At 43.9% G+C, this 18,673-nt stretch overlaps 1 protein-coding gene across 9 annotated transcripts in view; it reads left to right on the top strand.

Moving 5' to 3' along the window:
• The window catches only part of slc12a1 (solute carrier family 12 member 1), a 133,838-nt gene that overhangs the window by 75,395 nt on the left and 39,770 nt on the right, over positions 1–18,673 (top strand). For all 9 annotated transcript variants that reach the window (XR_007246462.2, XM_048520510.2, XM_048520509.2 and 6 more), the window contains one exon: positions 8,742–8,882. Coding sequence is in view for 8 of the 9 variants with exons in the window: in XM_048520510.2 (XP_048376467.1) it covers positions 8,742–8,882 (141 nt within the window). In the remaining variant the exon portion in view is untranslated. The remainder of the gene's footprint in view (positions 1–8,741; positions 8,883–18,673) is intronic.

The following is an 18,673-nucleotide window of genomic DNA, read 5'->3' as shown; positions in this document are numbered from 1 at the left end:
CATCTGCCACTTTTTGCCCAGTCTCCTAGCATAATTCCAAGTCCTTGTGCAGCCTGCATGTATCCTCAACACTACCTGTCCTTCCACCTATCTTTGTTGCTATGTTTGCAGATGACACAATGCCTTCAGTTCTTTCATCCAGATCATTATGTATAATGTGAATGGTCATGGTCTCAGCAAGGACCCCTGCAGAACTCCAGTGGTCACCAGCTGGTGTCCTGCACAAGACCTCTTTTATCCCTACACTGCGTTCTGCCAGTCAGCCAATCCTCTGCAACATCGAAGGCTGAAGGGCCTGTATTGTTATATGTTCTATTGAGAGAAGGATCAGGGCCAGGGGTATAGGTTTAAGGTTTTACAGGGCACGTGAGGAAAAGCTTTTACTTCCAGAGGGTGGCAGTAGCATTCTGAAATTCCATGCCAATACTTTTCCCCTAATACCATGGACTCTTATTAGCAGTCTATGTGGCACCTTGTTAAAGGCCGCTCTGCAAGTCCAAATAGATTACATCCATTGACTCTCCTTTCTCTCACTTATTCATTACCACTTCATAGAATTCTAATAGATTTGTCAGGGATGACCTCCCCTTAATGAAACTGTGCTGACTTGGTCCTGTTTTATGATGCACTTCCAAGTAATTAGCTATTACATCAATAGCAATGGACTCTAAAAGCTTACTAATGACCAAGATCAGGATAACAGGCCTGTAGTTTCCTGCTTTCTACCTCCCTCCCTTTAATAGGTGTTACGTTAGCCATTTTCCGGTCCTGTGGGAACTTGCTGACTGGAAAATGGCTAATTTTTGAAAGATCATCACCCATGCCTCCACAATTCCTTTAGCTAGCTCCTTCAGAACTGTGTAGTTCAGCTGGCTTGGGTGATTTATCCACCTTTTAAGACCTTCAGCTTCCCTAGCATCTTCTCCCTCATGATCACCACTACATTTATCTCTACTCCCTGACGATTGAAGTTCTGGAATTACGCTGGTGTGAAAACTGATGTAAAGTACCTGTTCAATTCCTCTGCCATTTCTTTGTTCTCCAAGACTTTTTCTCCAACATCATTGTCCAGTATTCACTCTTGCCTCTTACCTTTTATTGGATATCTTTTTATATTATGACCTAGCTTATGTGCATACTTCACCTTTTCTGCCCTTTATTGTTTTTAAAAATTATTCTCTGCTATCTTTTAAAGGCTTTCCAATCCTCTGGTTTCCCATTAATCTTCACCACATCTAATGCTTTTACTTTTGCTTTTAAGCTGTTCCTGACTTGCCTTGTCAGCCATGGTTGCCTTATCTTCCCCTTTCTTCCTTCGTGTGAATTTCTGCTGTGCCTCCCAAATTACCCCCATAAATTTCTGTTTTTGCTTAGCCACTCTCTCTCTCTTCTAGGCTCCCCTTCTAATCAACTCTGGCTGACTTCTCCCTCGTCTTTTGAAGTTGTCTTTATCGTAAGACTGGTTCATCTGATTCAAGCTTCTCCCTCCAAAAATGCAGGGTGCATTCATGTTATGATCACTGACCCCTGGGGGTTTTTACACATTGCCAAATCCAGAATTGCCTGCTCCCTTCTGAGTTATTAGTTGCTCCAAAGAAACCACCTTGTAGACAAATTCCTTATCTTGAAGTCTGCTACCAACCTGATTTTTTCCATTCAAGCCACATGTTGAAATCCCTCATGATTTATTGTAGTAGTACCTGATTTATTTTCTTACCCCACATCCTTGGCTCCTGTTCGGAGACCTGTACATAATTCCCATCAGGGTCTTTGTTCCTTTGTGGTTCCTCAACTCTACCCACACACACTCTATGCCCTCCAACGCTATACAATTTTAATTTTACTTCTTACTACCTCGTCAGCCCAACCTCCTCCACACACCTGCCTGTCCTTTTGATACAATATTGCATCCTTCTGATATTCATTTCCCAGTCCTGATCCCTTGAGGCCACATTTGTGATATCCACAACATCTTATCTGCCAATTTCAATCTACGGTATAAGCTCCTTGTTTCATATACTGCATGTATTTAAGTACAACACCCTCACTTGTAATGCCTGCAATCCTCTTCTTTCTCTTGTCCCTTTATCTGTTTATGCTTAAAGTTAGATTCCTGACCCTTTCCATACTCTGTCCTATTACTGTCCTGGAAACTTTAACCTCTGCTGAGTCCTTAACTTTTTCCATGCAACTGAATCCCGCTACTTAAAAACCTTATCCACAGCCTTAGCCATCATTTCACAAGGATACTGGTCCCAGTATGATTCAGGTGAAGTCCGGAACAGCTCCCTCCTTGCCCAGTACTGGTGACAATATTCCATGAATTCAACATGTTTCTCTTGCACTAATCTTTTGAGCCACACGATTGTCTTTTGTCTTTTTTTAAATCTTGCTGACCTTGTGCCAGTTTGGTTGTGGCTTAGGTACTAATTCAGAGATTATTAATTTATTGGTTCTGCTGCTTAATTTTGCCCGGATCTGCTCATTCCCTCAGTAGAACCCACTGTCTCTGTATTGTTGGTGTCTTTGTGCACCTGGATCTTTCTCTTCCCAATTGGCATTCCTGTGCAGCCCAGATGAGAAATCCTGAACCTGAGCATTGGGCAGGCAACACTGTCTTCAGGACTCTTGATCTAGGCCACAGAGAACAGTCTGTCCTGACTCTACTGCCCCTGATTATAACTACATTTCTTTCTCACCACTTAAATGGTTCCCTGTACCACGGTATTCTGGTCAGTTTGCTCATCTACCCCACAGCCCCCACTCAATCCACACTGAGCAGGAATCTTAAACCTATTAGATAAGCCCAAGGGCTGAGGCTCCTTCAGCAAAACTTCCTGGATCCCACTATCTACCTTGCTGGTAGGCACACCCTCCTGTCCCTGACCACTAACTGAATTCGAAGTCGTTAATTTAGGGGTGTCACTGCTTCCTGAAACGCAGCATCTAGATAACTCATCCCCCTCTCTGTCACTGTGTTCAAAGCTCGGACTCTGACTCTGACTCTGACTCATCAGCTTCTGAGTGGGAGTTCCTCAAGCAACCAACACTCGGTACAGATGTGGTCACTGTGAACCACCATGTCCTTCAGCTCCTACATCATGCAACTGCAAAACATTGCCTGGCCCAGCATCTCTCTCTCAGTTTTTAGCCCTTATTTTAATTTTTAAAATCTTCAGACTGGACGTTTAGTTTGTAACCTCTAAATATTTCCCCTATTTGCCTTGAATCTGAAAGTAACCTATAATGGTCAAATTGGTAACTAGCACCAACCAATAAACTTAGTTTGCCTGCATGGTCACTGTTTTGTGTTGGGCCCCTATTTTGGGCTTCAATTTACCCAGTTACCAAACAAAACCTTACAATCTAGGAGCCAGAATATGCAAGCAAAAATCACCTTCCCCTCTGCACTGAATTCCCATGTTGCCTTCAAATTCCCTGAACTATATATTAGAGCTGTGTTTCACTCTGGATGTGATGTGACTGCATGAAGTTAGTGTTCCTGCCTATTCCATCCTCATCGGCAGTGAATTTCAGAATGCTACTGCCACCCTCTGGAAGTAAAAGCTTTTCCTCACGTGCCCTGTAAAACCTTAAACTTATACCCCTGGCCCTGATCCTTCTCTCAATAGAACATATAACAATACAGGCCCTTCAGCCTTCGATGTTGCGCCGACCTGTGAACTAATCTAAGCCCATCCCCTTACACAATCCCATCATCATCCATATGCTTATCCAAGGGCTGTTTAAATGCCCCTAATGTGGCTGAGTTAACTACATTGGCAGGCAGGGCATTCCATGCCCTTACCACTCTGAGTAAAGAACCTGCCTCTGACATCTGTCTTAAATCTATCACCCCTCAATTTGTAGCTATGCCCCCTCGTACAAGCTGACGTCATCATCCTAGGAAAAAGTCATGCACGGTCCACCCGATCTAATCCTCTGATCATCTTGTATATCTCTATTAAATCCCCTCTTAGCCGCCTTCTTTCCAATGAGAACAGACCCAAGTCTCTCAGCCTTTCCTCATAAGACCTTCGCTCTAGACCAGGCAACATCCTGGTAAATCTCCTCTGCACCTTTCCAATGTTTCCCATTCCTTCCTGCAATGGGGTGACCAGAACTGTACGCAGTATTCCAAGTAAGGCCGCGTTAGCATTTTGTACATTTGCAGCATGACGTTCATAGCTCCGGAACTCAATCCCTCTACCAATAAAACCTAACACACCGTATAACAAAGTGTGGAGCTGGATGAACACAGCAGGTCAAGCAGCGTCTTAGGACCACAAAAGCTTTTCTCGGATTCTCTAACCCTAACCCTATCGCAGTTCCCATTATCGCTGATCACAATTTTAACCTCACTGCGAAGCCTCTTTCAGGATACCTAACCTGAAGAAGTTACCCTTCTCCCTCCGGACCAACCTCAGGGTATCTCTCTCCCACTGCAACTCTCTTGTCATCTGTTCGGCCTTGAAACTGCTCGACCATATCCTGAAGCAAACCAGGTACCACAGCCACGTCACCTTCCTCAGCGGTAATGGGAACTGCAGATGCTGGAGAATCCAAGACAATAAAATGTGAGGCTGGATGAACACAGCAGGCCAAGCAGCATCTGAGGAGAAGGGTCTAGGCCCGAAATGTCAGCTTTTGTGCTCCTCAGATGCTGCTTGGCCTGCTGTGTTCATCCAGCCTCACATTTTATTGTCACCTTCCTCAGCACCTGCTTACGGAACCAGATCATTCCCAATGGACAACAGTCCACATCAGACCTTCCCAATTTGGCCCAACTGTGACCATATCTATAGCTTTTGTGCTCCTAAGATGCTGCTTGGCCTGCTGTGTTCATCCAGCTCCACATTTTTTGTTATCGGACTCTCCAGCATCTGCAGTCCCCATTATCTCTAACACACCGTATGCCTTAATAGCACTATCAACTTGGGTGGCAACTTTCAGGGATCTACGTACATGGACACCAAGATCTCTCTGCACGTCCACACTACCAAGAATCTTTCCATTGATCCAGTATTCTGCCTTCCTATTATTCTTCCCAAAGTGAATCACCTCACATTTATCTGCATTGAACTCCATTTGCCACCTTTCAGCCCCATTCTGCAGTTTATCCAAGTTTCCCTGCAACCTGCAATATTCTTCCACACTGTCCACCACTCTACTGGCTTTAGTATCATCTGCAAACTTACTAACCCACCCACCTATGCCTGCACGCAAGTCATTTTTATAAATGACAAACAGCAGTGGTCCCAAAGCAGATCCTTGTGGCATACCAATAGTGACCTGACTCCAGGTTGAATATTTTCCACCAACCACCACTCATTGCCCTCTTACAGAAAGCAAGTTTCTAATTCAAACTGCTAAACCTCCCTCAATCCCATTCCTCTGCATTTTCTCCAATAGCCTACCATGTGGAACCTTATCAAAAAACTTTACTGAAGTCCAAGTACACCACGTCAACTGCCCTACCCTCATCCACATGCTTGGGCACCTTCTCAAAAAACTCAATGAGGTTAGTGAGACACGACCTGCCCTTGACGAATCCATGTTGACTATCTCCAATCAAATTGTTGCTTGCTAGATGATTATAAATCCTATCTCTTATAATCCTTTTCAAAACTTTTCCTACAACAGACGTAAGGCTCACTGGTCTATAATTACCTGGGTCATCTCTACTGCCCTTCCTGAGCAAGGGCACAACATTTGCAATCCTCCAGTCCTCTGGTACTAAACCCGTAGATAATGAGGACTCAAGAGATCAAGGCCAAAGGCTCCGCCATCTCCTCCCTAGCTTCCCAGAGAATCCTTGGAAAAATCCCATCTGGCCCAGGGGATTTATCTACCTTCACACCTTCTAGAATTGATAACACCTCCTCCTTACTAACCTCAATCCTTTCAATTCTAGTAGCCCGTAACTCAGTCTTCTCCTCTACAATATTCTCCTTTTCCCGAGTGAAAACAGATGAGAAATATTCGTTTAGCACCTCTCCGATCTCCACAGGGTCCACACACAACTTCCCACTTCTGCCTTTGACTGGCCCTAGTCATCCTCTTATTCCTCACACCTATAGAAAGCTTTAGGGTTCTCCTTTATTCTACCTGCTAATGACTGCTAATGTCCCCTCCTGGCTGTTCTTAACTCTCTCTTTAAATCCTTCCTAGCTAATCTGTAACTCTCCATCGCCTCATCTGAACCATCTCGTCTCAACATCACAAGCCTCCCTCTTCCACTAAACGAGATATAATTTCTTTAGTAAACCACAGTTCCCTTACCTTATCACTTCCTCCCTGCCTGACAGGGACATTCCTATCAAAGACATGCAATATCTGTTCTTTAAACCAGCTCCACATTTTGATTGTCCCCATCCACATCCAGGGGAAAAGTTTCTTACTGCCTCACCTACCTATGCCCCTGATGATTTTATACATCACAATCAAGTCCCTCTTTTATATCCTCTGCTCTAAGGAAAACTAACCCAGTCTGCCCAACCTTTCTTTCATATCTGAAACTCCAACCCAGACAACGTCCTGGTCAGTCTACTCTACACCTAGAGAAGATGGTGTGAAACTGGATGAACACAGCAGGCCCAGCAACATCAGAGGAGCAGGAAAGTTTGATGTTTCAGGTCGGGACCCTTCTTCAGACATCTGTACGCTCCCTTCAGTGCTATCGCATTCCTTTCACAGTGCGGATTCCAGAACTACCCACAACAACTTGTACAACTACATCATAACTTCCCTGCTTTTAAACTGTGTCTCAACTAATAAAGGAAAGTTCTTCAAGGACCGCAACTTCCCCCCCACAGTGGTCGAGAACGCCCTTGACCGTGTCTCCCGCATTTGCCGCAACACATCCCTCACACCCCGCCCCTGTCACAACTGCCCAAAGAGGATCCCCCTCGTTCTCACACACCACCCCACCAACCTCCGGATACAACGCATCATCCTCCGACACTTCCGCCATCTACATTCTGACCCCACCACCCCTGTCTGCTTTCTGGAGAGACCACTCTCTCCGTGACTCCCTCGTTCGCTCCACACTGCCCTCCAACCCCACCACACCCGGCACCTTCCCCTGCAACCGCAGGAATTGCTACACTTGCCCCCACACCTCCTTCCTCACCCCTATCCCAGGCCCCAAGATGACTTTCCACATTAAGTAGAGGTTCACCTGCACATCTGCCAATGTGGTATACTGCATCCACTGTACCCGGTGTGGCTACCTCTACATTGGGGAAACCAAGTGGAGGCTTGGGGACTGCTTTGCAGAACACCTCGGCTCGGTTCGGTTCGCAATAAACAATTGCACCTCCCAGTCGCAAACCATTTCCACTCCCCCTCCCAGTCTTTAGGTGACATGTCCATCGTGGGCCTCCTGCAGTGCCACAATGATGCCACCCGAAGGTTGCAGGAACAGCCACTCATATTCCGCTTGGGAACCCTGCAGCCCAGTGGTATCAATGTGGACTTCACCAGCTTCAAAATCTCCCCTTCCCCCACTGCATCCCTAAACCAGCCCAGTTCGTCCCCCTCCCCTCACTGCACCACACAACCAGCCCAGCTGTTCCCCTCACCCACTGCATCCCAAAACCAGTCCAACCTGTCTCTGCCTCCCTAACCTGTTCTTCCTCTTACCCATCCCTTCCTCCCACCCCAAGCCGCACCTCCATCTCCTACCTACTAACCTCATCCCACTTCCTTGACCTGTCCGTCTTCCCTGGACTGACCTATCCCCTCCCTACCTCCCCACCTATACTCTCCTCTCCACCTATCTTCTTTTCTCTCCATCTTCGGTCTGCCTCCCCCTCTCTCCCTATTTATTCCAGAACCCTCACTCCGTCCCCCTCTCTGATGTAGGGTCTAGGCCCGAAACATCAGCTTTTGTGCTCCTGAGATGCTGCTGGGCCCGCTGTGTTCATCCAGCCTCACATTTTATTATCAAGGTATACCACATGCTGCCTTAACCACTTTATCCACTTTTCCTGATTCCTTTTAGGGGACTGGTGTATATGCACACCAAGAGTCGTCTGATCCTTGATGCAAATGCCACTGCTATTTCCTTCTCTTGGCTCAATTAACAGCCTGGGATAAATTTAATCTGGCCCTTGACATTTATCTGCTTTCAAGCCTGCCAGCCATTCAGATCCTCCTCCTCTGTCTATGCTAATTTATTTCATTGTTTCACAGACCTGACTGATTTCTATACCTAAATCATCCCTTTTGTTAGTGTACACTGACCAAAGTATTTATTTTGAATCCTACCTCATCTCAGCTCCACACTCAAGTTACTCCTGTGGTTTGTAATGGACCCTACTGTTTGTCTGATTATTATTTTACCCTTAATGTACCTCTTAAAAGGGATTTTCCTTTATTTTAACGTGCCAGTATTCTTTCTTATTCCCTTTTAGCTGTCTCACTGTCCCTTTTTTTTAAAATCCCTCTTACACACTCTGTACTCCCCGAAGGCTTCTATAGTCAGCCTGAACGTTTAATTTGTCACTTTACAGTAATGCTGTAATAGATTAAAACCACTTATATTTAACTATTTGGGAGGGGGCAGGGAAAAAAATAGAAAAGAAAGGGAAACTTAAGTTAAATTTACATGCTGTCAGCGCTTGTGGGGAAAGTTCTAGAATATTTAATGTGGAGGTAAAGTCAAAAGTTTAATGTTGAGAAAAGTAACATGCTGTTAAGCCTGAATATATGATTACTGCATTGCGTCTTTTTGTTAGGGTCCACGAAAGCAAACTGTAAATGACATGAACCTGAGCATGGATAACTATCAGCAGTGGCTATCGAGAAACAAAAAAAAAGCCTTCTATGCAGCAGTGGCTGGAGACAACTTGCGTGATGGAGTAAAGTGCCTACTTCAGGTTGTTACTCTAATGAATATATTGTCAGTCTAATTATATTTGATTTGATGGTGTATACTGTTTAGGTAGATTTACATTATAACAATTATTGAATTTAAACTGTTTGACAGTCTTTCAAACTATAATAAAGAAATGTCTTCAACTGCTTTGTTAGGAAACTGGCTTAATTAATAATCGGGTATGGTGAGTTATTAGTGTTAATAGAATTGGATTCTTCTTATATATCTTCAGTTGAATTTAGAATTAGGAAATACATGAAATTTTACATTACAGAAAGTAAGTCATTCTGCTCAACGGATGCATGCTCTGCCCTGGTCCCCATCTGTTTTGCCTTCCTGTCAATGTATTCTTTAATTCCTTATCTGATTTCTTTTTAAATGCCTCCAGTTTTTGCCTGAACCACTATTTGGTAGTAAGTTCCACATTGCCAACTCTGAGTAATTGCTTTCTGTTTCAGCATTTTAATCAAATGCTGCAGACCAGTTGTGTGGGGACTTGGGGAAATGTGAGATCTGTGGATATTTGTCTCACAGGCATGTTCAAGTGGAGGATGAAGTTGGAGCCCAGAGGCAAAGGAGCATTCGCTGTTGCCTTCCATCGTGATGCAAATGGAAAGTGTACATTGGGGAAGAAAATGGCTGTGACCACAGAGTGATGACCCCACCCACCCTCTCCCCAGGGGATGGGGGACTTTAGTAACTCCAGTCATAGGGCTTTTAGAGGGATGGAACGTTGGTCGTAGACCAGAGCGCTGTGTGCAGGACACGGGTATGTAGTTGCCTGCTGTCTGGCCATGCTACAGCATTAACCCTCTGTGTGCTTAACCCCCTTGACACAGCTAATGCTGGGCCATTCATTGACAGGTACACCATTGCACGCAGAGGGATGTTAAACAAAGGGGCGTGAAAGGGGTCAGAATGGTCCATTGCTATGTATATGCATTATTCCCTTATTTCTAGATGGTTACAAAAGGGTCTCAGTGCAGACAGCCAAAGGCAAATCTCAATAGTTGGCGATGAAGTACACTGGATGGTCTAACAAGGCATTTAGCACTTTGAGAGGGACTAACAACCACGTGTAAGATTAAAGGACAAACAAATCAAGCAACTCTCACTTTGTCACCCATGCCACCAAAGTGCCATCAACATATGTCCAGAGACAGTATATTCCTGTTACTGTGAAGGGCAAGGTTGGTAGACATGGGGAATGCTGGGTGGCTAAAGAAATTGAGGCTGTGCTCAAGAAAAAGGAGGCCTATATCCAGTATAGACAGCTGGGATCAAGTGAACCCCTAGAGGAGTGTATGGGCAGTAAGAGTATACTTGAGAAAGAAATCAGGAGGTTAGCAAGAGGACATGAGATAGCTTTGGCAAATAGGGTTAAGTAGAATCCAAAGAGATCCTATATCTATAAGGACAATAGAGTAACTGAGAGGAGAATAGGGCTCCTTTAAAGATCAGCAACTTTGTCTGTATGGGCCGCAAGAGATCAGTGCAATACTAAACGAGTATTTCAAGTCAGTATTTACTGTGGAGAAGGATGTGGAAGCCCGGAGAACTTGGGGAAACAAGTAGTGATATCTTAAAGTTTTCATATTACAGAGGGAGGTTGTGCTGGACATCTTAACACCTATATAAAGGTGCATTAATCCCAGGGTCCTAATCAAGTGTACCCTGAACATTGCAGGAAACTGGGAAAGTGATTACTGGCCCCTTGCAGAAATATTTCTATTACCAATAAATAGACAGGTGAGATGCCGAAAGACTGAAGGGTAGCTAATGTGGTGCCATTATTTAAGAAAGTTGGTAAGGCAAATCCAGGGAACCATAGACCAATAAGCCTGACATCAGTGGTGGATAAGTTGTTGGAGGATGTTCTGAGGGACAGGATTTTACATGTATTTGGAAAGGCATGGACTGATCAGGGATAGTCAACATAGCGTTTTGTGTGGGAAAATATCTCACTAACTTGTCTGAATTTTTTGAATTTCATTGAAGACAGTGCAGTGAACAATGAAGGCAGAGCAGGGATTCAGGGAAAGTTTGCCATTTGGATACATAATTAGCCAGAAGGTAGGAGACGAAGTGGGCAGTGGCAGGTTTTTCAGACTTGGGGCCTGTGACCAGTGGTGTGCCACAAGAATGGGTGCTGGGACCACTTTTTTTTGTCATTTATATGAATGATTTGGATGTGAATGTAGAGGTTATGGTGAGTAAGTTTGCAGGTAACACCAAAAGTGGTGGTGTAGTGAACAGTGAAAGAGGTTATCTCGGTGCGCAATGAGACCTTGATCAGATGGGCCAAGGAGTGGCAACGGAGTATAATTTAGATAACTGAGAGGTGTTGCACTTTGGTAAGGCAAATCAGGGCAGGACTTCTACACCTAATGGTGGGGCCCTGGGGGGTGTTGTCAAACAGAGACCTTTCGGGTATAGGCTCATAATGGTGAAGAAGGCACTAGGCCACTATTGGGATACTACATTCAATTCTAATCTCTCTGCTATAGGAAAGATGTTGTTGAACTGGAGAGGGTTCAGACAAGATTTAAGGGAAAAGTCGTAGGGAAAATTGATGAACAGAGAGATCTGGGTGTTCAGGTCCATTATTCCCTGAAGGTGACAACGCAGGTCAATAGGGTGATCAAGAAGGAATATGGCATGCTTTCCTTCGTTGGACGGGGTCTCGAGTACAAGAGTTGGCAGGTCATGTTGCAGTTGTATAGGACTTTAGTTCGGCCACATTTGGAGTACTGTGTACAGTTCTGGTCACCACATTACCAAAAGGATGTGGATGCTTTGGAGAGGGTGCAGAGGAGGTTCACCAGGATGTTGTCTGGTATGGAGGGTGCTAGCTATGAAGAGAGGTTGAGTAGATTAGGATTATTTTCATTAGAAAGATGGAGATTGAGGGGGGACCTGATTGAGGTCTACAAAATCATGAGGCGTATAGACAGGGTTAATAGCAAAAAGCTTTTTCCCAGAGTGAGGGACTCAATTACTAGGGGCCATGAGTTCAGAGTGAGGGGAGGAAAGTTTTTAAGGGAGATATGCGTGGAAAGCTCTTTACACAGAGGGTGGTGGGTGCCTGGAATGCGTTGCCAGCGGAGGTGGTAGACGCAAACACGTTAGCGTCTTTTAAGATATATTTGGACAGGTACATGGATGGGCAGGGAGCAAATGGACACAGACGACAGAGGATCTTGATCGGCGCAGGCTTGGAGGGCCGAAGGGCCTGTTCCTCTGCTGTAATTTTCTTTGTTGCCGGGGTTGGAGAGGCAGGATGGGCTAGGGCTATTTTCTCTGGAATATGGAAACTGAAGGGTGACCTTTATAGAAGTTTATAAAATCATGAGGGACATGCATAGGGTGAATAGCCAAAATCACTCTTCCAGGGTAAGGGAGCCCAAAACTGGAGATCATAGGTTTAAGGTGAGAGGGGAAAGATTTAAAAGGAATGCAAGGGGTAACTTTTTGTGCAACATATGGTGCGTGTATAGAACAAGCTGCCAGAGGAAGTGATGGAGGCTGTTGCAATTTCAACATTTAAAAGACATCTGAATGGGTACGTGAATAAGAAGGGTTCGGAGAGATAAGGGCCAGATGCTGGCAAATGGGACTAGATCTGTTTAGGATATCTGCTCAGGATGTGTTGGACTGAAGGGTCTGTTTTTGTGCTATACAACTCTTACTCATAATTGGTATTCTACTTCCTCTCCCTCCCACTTCATCGGGGTAGAGGGAATCTGCTTGGTTGTGGAGCCATTGTACCTGGAAGTTTGGGTTACCTAACAAGCATTTGCCGCTGTCCTTGCAGAGACCATTCTAATGCAATAGAGTTTTGCAAATTGACCGCCAACATATCTATCATCTCCACAGCCATCTCTTTCAAAGCTCTGGAGAGTAGATTATCATATCCAGGGAGAGGATTTATCTACTTTAATTACACTTAATTTCTCATATCTTTTGCTAATGTTAGTACCTTGCAATTCCTCATTTACTTTAGTACTTTGATTCTCCACTGTTTTTAAAAATGTTTGTTTTCCTCTGTGCAGACAAATACAGTATTTGCTTCATTTCTCTACCTTTTCCTTTGACTCCTCTTGTAATGGACCTAAATTTGTTTTTATTAATTTTTTTCCCCTACCTCCAGAAACTCTTAGTTTACTTCTAGCCAGTCTGTTTTCATTCTGTTTTCATTCGCGCTTTCTTAACCTTGTTCTTGGTCTTTTGTAGATTTCAATAAAATGCTGCAAATCTACAGAATTGTCATTTTATTCCACAACTTTGCCTCCTCTTTGAATCTAATACAATTCTTGCTTTCTTTAGTGAGCCACAGTTGGAATGGTTTCCCTGCTGGGTGTTGTGCATCAAAGAAAGGTGTATTTTTGCTGTAAACTATGTCATAGTTCTTTAAATATAGCCATTGCTTATCATATCTTTAAATGAAAGTTTCCAAACCATCGTGCCAATTTGTCTCTCATCTGCATGAGCTCCATTAAGATGTAAGACCTAGTTTCTAATTGAATCTCATAATTTTCAAATTGTTATTTTTTTTTTTCTTTTATGGTCCTCCTTAAAAACTTCATTATAACAAGATTATTAATGAACTCCTCTGGTTCCTCCAACATATTGCAATACTTGGAAATGGTTAGTCCTCCACCATTTAGGCTGAGTAAATCCAAGTAGTACTGTATAGAGATTTGAAAATCTCTCATTATTGTACTGTAACACACCCGTCTCTAATTCTTTGGTTTTATTACTGTGTGTTTTACATTACCACTGTTTTGTGCCCTGTAAACAACTCCCATGTGTGTTTTTCTGCACCTTGCTATTTCTTACTTCCAACCAAATTGACTCTGCCTTGAACATTAGTTAACATATTGATCTGATTTATCGTTGATGCTAGAGGCTAGTTGTATTAAAACTGTATTTGTTTGTAAACATTGACCCTATCAGCTGACACAGTTTTAATAATTGTCCCTTCCTACCCTGACTGACAGATAAACAGGAGTATCAGAGGGTCTGCTCACTCTGAGAGAAGCCTCTGATGAAGCCAGACCAGTGTCAAGTAGTATATCTATATCAATGAAGGGTTACTTGCTGACAGAATATCGGCTTCTGTGGTAACAAAACAAAAGCATGTGTCTGAAGAAATTCACTTGGATCAGTTGTCTTTGAATTGGGATAACTTTCTGGCATCATGCCATTATTTGGGGAGCTTGACTTGTTCGAACCTGTCTTCGAAAACTGGGCCCAGTATGTGGAAAGACTGTATGATTTTTTTTCAGGGCAAATGACATTGGGGCGGATGAAAAGCAGCAAGTACTACTTCCTGACAACTTGTGGACCTGCACCTTTTTTTAGTCACTAGGAGCCTAATCTTCCCAGAGGCACCCGATGCCGAAACATTTCAAGAGTTGACAGAATTAAGGAATGTTATACTATCCCAAGCTGTCTCTAATTCTGAAATGCTATTTGTTTTATTCAGCAGTTTGAATACCAGGGGAATCCATAAAGGTATTTTGAATGAGATTAAAACGACTGGTAGAGGCGTGCGAGTTGGCTTATCTCTTAATGAGATGCTGAGACCATGTTTGGTATGTGGAATTAATGATGTACCTGTGCAGAAATGCCTATTTGCTGAAGCCCAAATGGACTTCAAACAGGCGCCACAACTGGCTTGGTATTAGAAAATGTGCTAAATAGAGCATATAAGTTACAGGGTATGCTGATCGAAGTGGACACTCACCAGTCCAGCTGATGCTGGGGAATGTCACTTGAGTGAAAGCAATTGCATACAGATCCAAGTTAGCAATAGGGGTAGGATTTCTCAGTCAGAGCTCATCTTCTCTGTCCACTTTTTTTTTTTCTTATTTTACTTCTAGGCAATGTGCTGGACTCCCAGTCTTAGCATGGACTTGGACTTGGACTCTCGGCCTCAGTGCATACATAGAACATAGAACATTACAGCACAGTACAGGCCCCTCGGCCCTCAATGTTGTGCTGACCTGCCATACTGATCTGAAGCCCATCTAACCTACACTATTGCATGTACGTCCATATGCTTATCCAATGACGACTTAAATGTACCTAAATTTGGCGAATCTACTACCGTTGCAGGCAAAGCGTTCCATTCCCTTACTACTCTGAGTAAAGAATCTGCCTCTGACATCTGTCCTATATCTTTCACCCCTCAATTTAAAGCTATGCCTCCTTGTGCTCGCCATCACCGTCCTAGGAAAAAGGTTCTCCCTATCCACCCTATCTAACCCTCTGATTATTTTATATGTTTCAATTAAGTCACCTCTCAACCTTCTTCTCTCTAATGAAAACAGCCTCAAGTCCTTCAGCCTTTCCTCATAAGACCTTCCCTCCATACCAGGCAACATCCTAGTAAATCTCCTCTACACCCTTTTCACATCCTTCTTATAATGCGGTGACCAGAACTGTACGCAGTACTCCCAAGTGCGGCTGCACCAGAGTTTTGTACAGCTGTAGCATAACCTCTTGGTTCCAGAACGCAATCCCTCTATTAATAAAAGCTAAAACACTGTATGCCTTCTTAACAGCCCTGTCAACCTGGGTGGCAACTTTCAAGGATCTGTGTACATGGACACCGAGATCTCTCTGCTCATCTACACTACTAAGAATCTTACCATTAGCCCAGTACTTTGCATTCCGGTTACTCCTACCAAAGTGCATCACCTCACGCTTGTCTGCATTAAACTCCATTTGCCACCTCTCAGCCCAGCTCTGCAGCCTATCTATGTCTCTCTGCAACCTACAGCATCCTTCGTCACTATCCACAACTCCACTGACCTTAGTGTCGTCTGCAAATTTACTAACCCATCCTTCTATGCCCTCATCCAGGTCATTTATAGAAATGACAAACAGCAGTGGACCCAACACGGACCCTTGCGGTACACCACTAGTAACTGGTCTCCAGGATGAACATTTCCCATCAACTACCACCCTCTGTCTTCTTTCAGCAAGCCAATTTCCGATCCAAACTGCTATATCTCCCTCAATTCCATTCCTATGCATTTTGTACAATAGCCTCCTGTGGGGAACCTTATCGAACACCTTGCTGAAATCCCTATACACCACATCAACCGGTTTACTCTCATCTACCTGTTTGGTCACCTTCTCAAAGAACTCAAAGGTTTGTGAGGCACGACGTTCCCTTCACAAAACCGTGCTGACTATCCCTAATCAACTTATTCTTTTGTAGATGATTATAAATCCTATCCCTTATAACCTTTTCCAACACTTTACCAACAACTGAGGTAAGGCTCACTGGTCTATAATTACCAGGGTTGTCTCTACTCCCCTTCTTGAACAGGGGAACCACATTTGCTATCCTCCAGTCGTCTGGCACTATTCCTGTAGACAATGACGAGTTAAAGATCAATGCCAAAGGCTCGGCAATCTCCTCCCTGGCTTCCCAGAGGATCCTAGGATAAATCCCATCCGGCCCAGGGGACTTATCTATCTTTACCCTTTGTAGGATTTCTAGTACCTCTTCCTTGTGAACCTCAATCCCACTTAGTCTCGTAGCCTGTATCTCAGTATTCTCCTCGACAACATTGTCGTTTTCTAGAGTGAATACTGTTGAAAAATATTCCTTTAGTGCTTCCCCCATCTCATTTGACGCCACACACAACTTACCACTACTATCCTTGATTGGGCCGAATCTTACTTTCGTCATTCTTTTATTCCTTAAATACCTATAGAAAGCCTTAGGGTTTATCCTGATCCTATCTGCCAACAACTTCTCATGTCTCCTCCTGGCTCTTCTGAGCTCTCTTTAGGTCTTTCCTGGCTACCTCGTAGCCCTCAAGCGCCCTAACTTAGCCTTCACATCTCATCCTAACATAAGCCGCCTTCTTCCTCTTGGCGATCGGTGTGGCAGCTTTGTCACCTCTTGGCCTGGCATGGCTTTTCTGTCCGGTGTGGACTAGGTTGGAAGGATTGTTTTGAAATTTGTTTGTTTTATTTTTCAAATCCATTCCTATGATTTGTCATTTTGGGGATTGTATTTCATTATTTTTCAAATCCCCTGTCTGGGCTAAGAATTGAATCTGTACCTCGGTACCTTTGTACCTAAAATCGTGATGTAAATGGCAACTTCTAAATGTTTCACTGTAGTCATCTGAGCATGTGACGATAAAGCTAATTCTAATTCTGCCTCGCTCAGGACCTGTCCTAAGCAGCGAGAGTCGAGGTCAGACCACAGCAAAACCCTAAAACGAAGCAACTTTGGTCAAATGGTTAACATTTTCTTCAGGATCCAGGCCAGCAAGCCATTGTAATTGCTGACGGATGCAGACTCGAGATAGCAGTGGAGACCAACTAGGTCTGAATTGAGAGAGTAATCACAGATCAGTGTTGGAGAGTGCACACACTAGAAAGCCTACCTACATCTGGCTTGGAGCAGTTAAATTGCTGAGCAACGTTCAAATTAGCAACAGTCAAGATAAACGCTGGGTTAAATGGTCACCTAGTTCCAGTGGAGGATGATACAGTCATGGCTGGATAAGTGATCGCTGAACCAATCCTTTACAAACTTCGCTCTGGACTTCAGCCATTAAATTTGCACAGACCTTAGGTAGACTGAGAACCTGTACAGATTAAAGCTGCACCTGCAACTGCTCATGAGAAGCAGCTGGTTCAGTTACCACTGATTTGTAGTGAAAAGTTCAGGCCCAAGCCTGATGGGATGGAATTGGTTGAGAAAGATTTACCATGATTGGCTGAATGTTTGTTTTTTGATTAGAAAATGGCTGCCCGAGTGTCCTAATTAAATAGCCAGGTGTTTTTCTGGAATACCTTTTACGCATGCAAATTTGTAACAGTAATAGACTGTAAATCCCTGTTAGGGTTACTCAGAGGACAGGGGCAGGCTGCCCATAGTTTCAGGTTGAATTTAGCAGTGGGCTGTCATTGTAAGTGTGTACAATTGCAAGTTGGAACATAATTCAGCAGCAGGCACCTTGAGGTGCCTACTGCACATACCACCAGTGCTACTGCCACTGGAAGAGTCCGTTTTGGCTTTAAACTTACTGGACAGCCTTCCAGTGACAGCTAATAATATCAGTCTCTGGATGCAAAAAGATCTAGCCCAGGCAAAGCTAAAACATGTGGTGTGAGGGGGAAACCAAAGGGCCATCACAACCAGAATTGAAAATTTTATGGACCTAGTGAAACCAGATCAGCATAGAATATGGCATTTTACACTGGGAAGCGAGAGTGATTATTCTGAACAAAGGTTGCTGCCAGTTGCCAGCTGAACTCAACCAGGATTGTCAGATTTCCAAAACAAAGATGTTGGTGAGAAGTTATGTCTGATGGCCAGGCTTGGATGTCAACCTAGCTGTGTTGGTAGGGCAATGCCCACAGTACCAACAAAGGCAAAAATGACTGCTAGCAGCCATCATCACCACCCCCCTCCATGGGCCCAATGTTCTTACTCAGTGTTGGGCCAGCATGGAATTCATCTGTCAAACACAGAGGAGATGATAGAAAACTGCAAGCATCTTTTGTAATACTTGGACTTGTGGACAGTTTGGTCACAGATGATGGGCCATCATTTACCATAAGGGAATTTGAATATTTCCTAAAATCAAATGGCATTTGGCATGTAAAGATAGCTCCGTGCTATCCATACATCCATCTAGCAGAAAGAGCGGTTTAGACTTTGAAGGCAGACTTAAAGAATCAGAGTTCAGTTTCACTCAGTACCAAACTCTGGCTCCAATTTGATTGTCAGACCACCACCTCATGCAACTACAG

This window comes from Stegostoma tigrinum, chromosome 36, assembly GCF_030684315.1.
Source record: "Stegostoma tigrinum isolate sSteTig4 chromosome 36, sSteTig4.hap1, whole genome shotgun sequence".
Lineage (NCBI taxonomy): Eukaryota > Metazoa > Chordata > Chondrichthyes > Orectolobiformes > Stegostomatidae > Stegostoma > Stegostoma tigrinum.
Note: the sequence above shows the minus strand (reverse complement) of the source record. Positions and strands in the feature narration are given on the sequence as shown.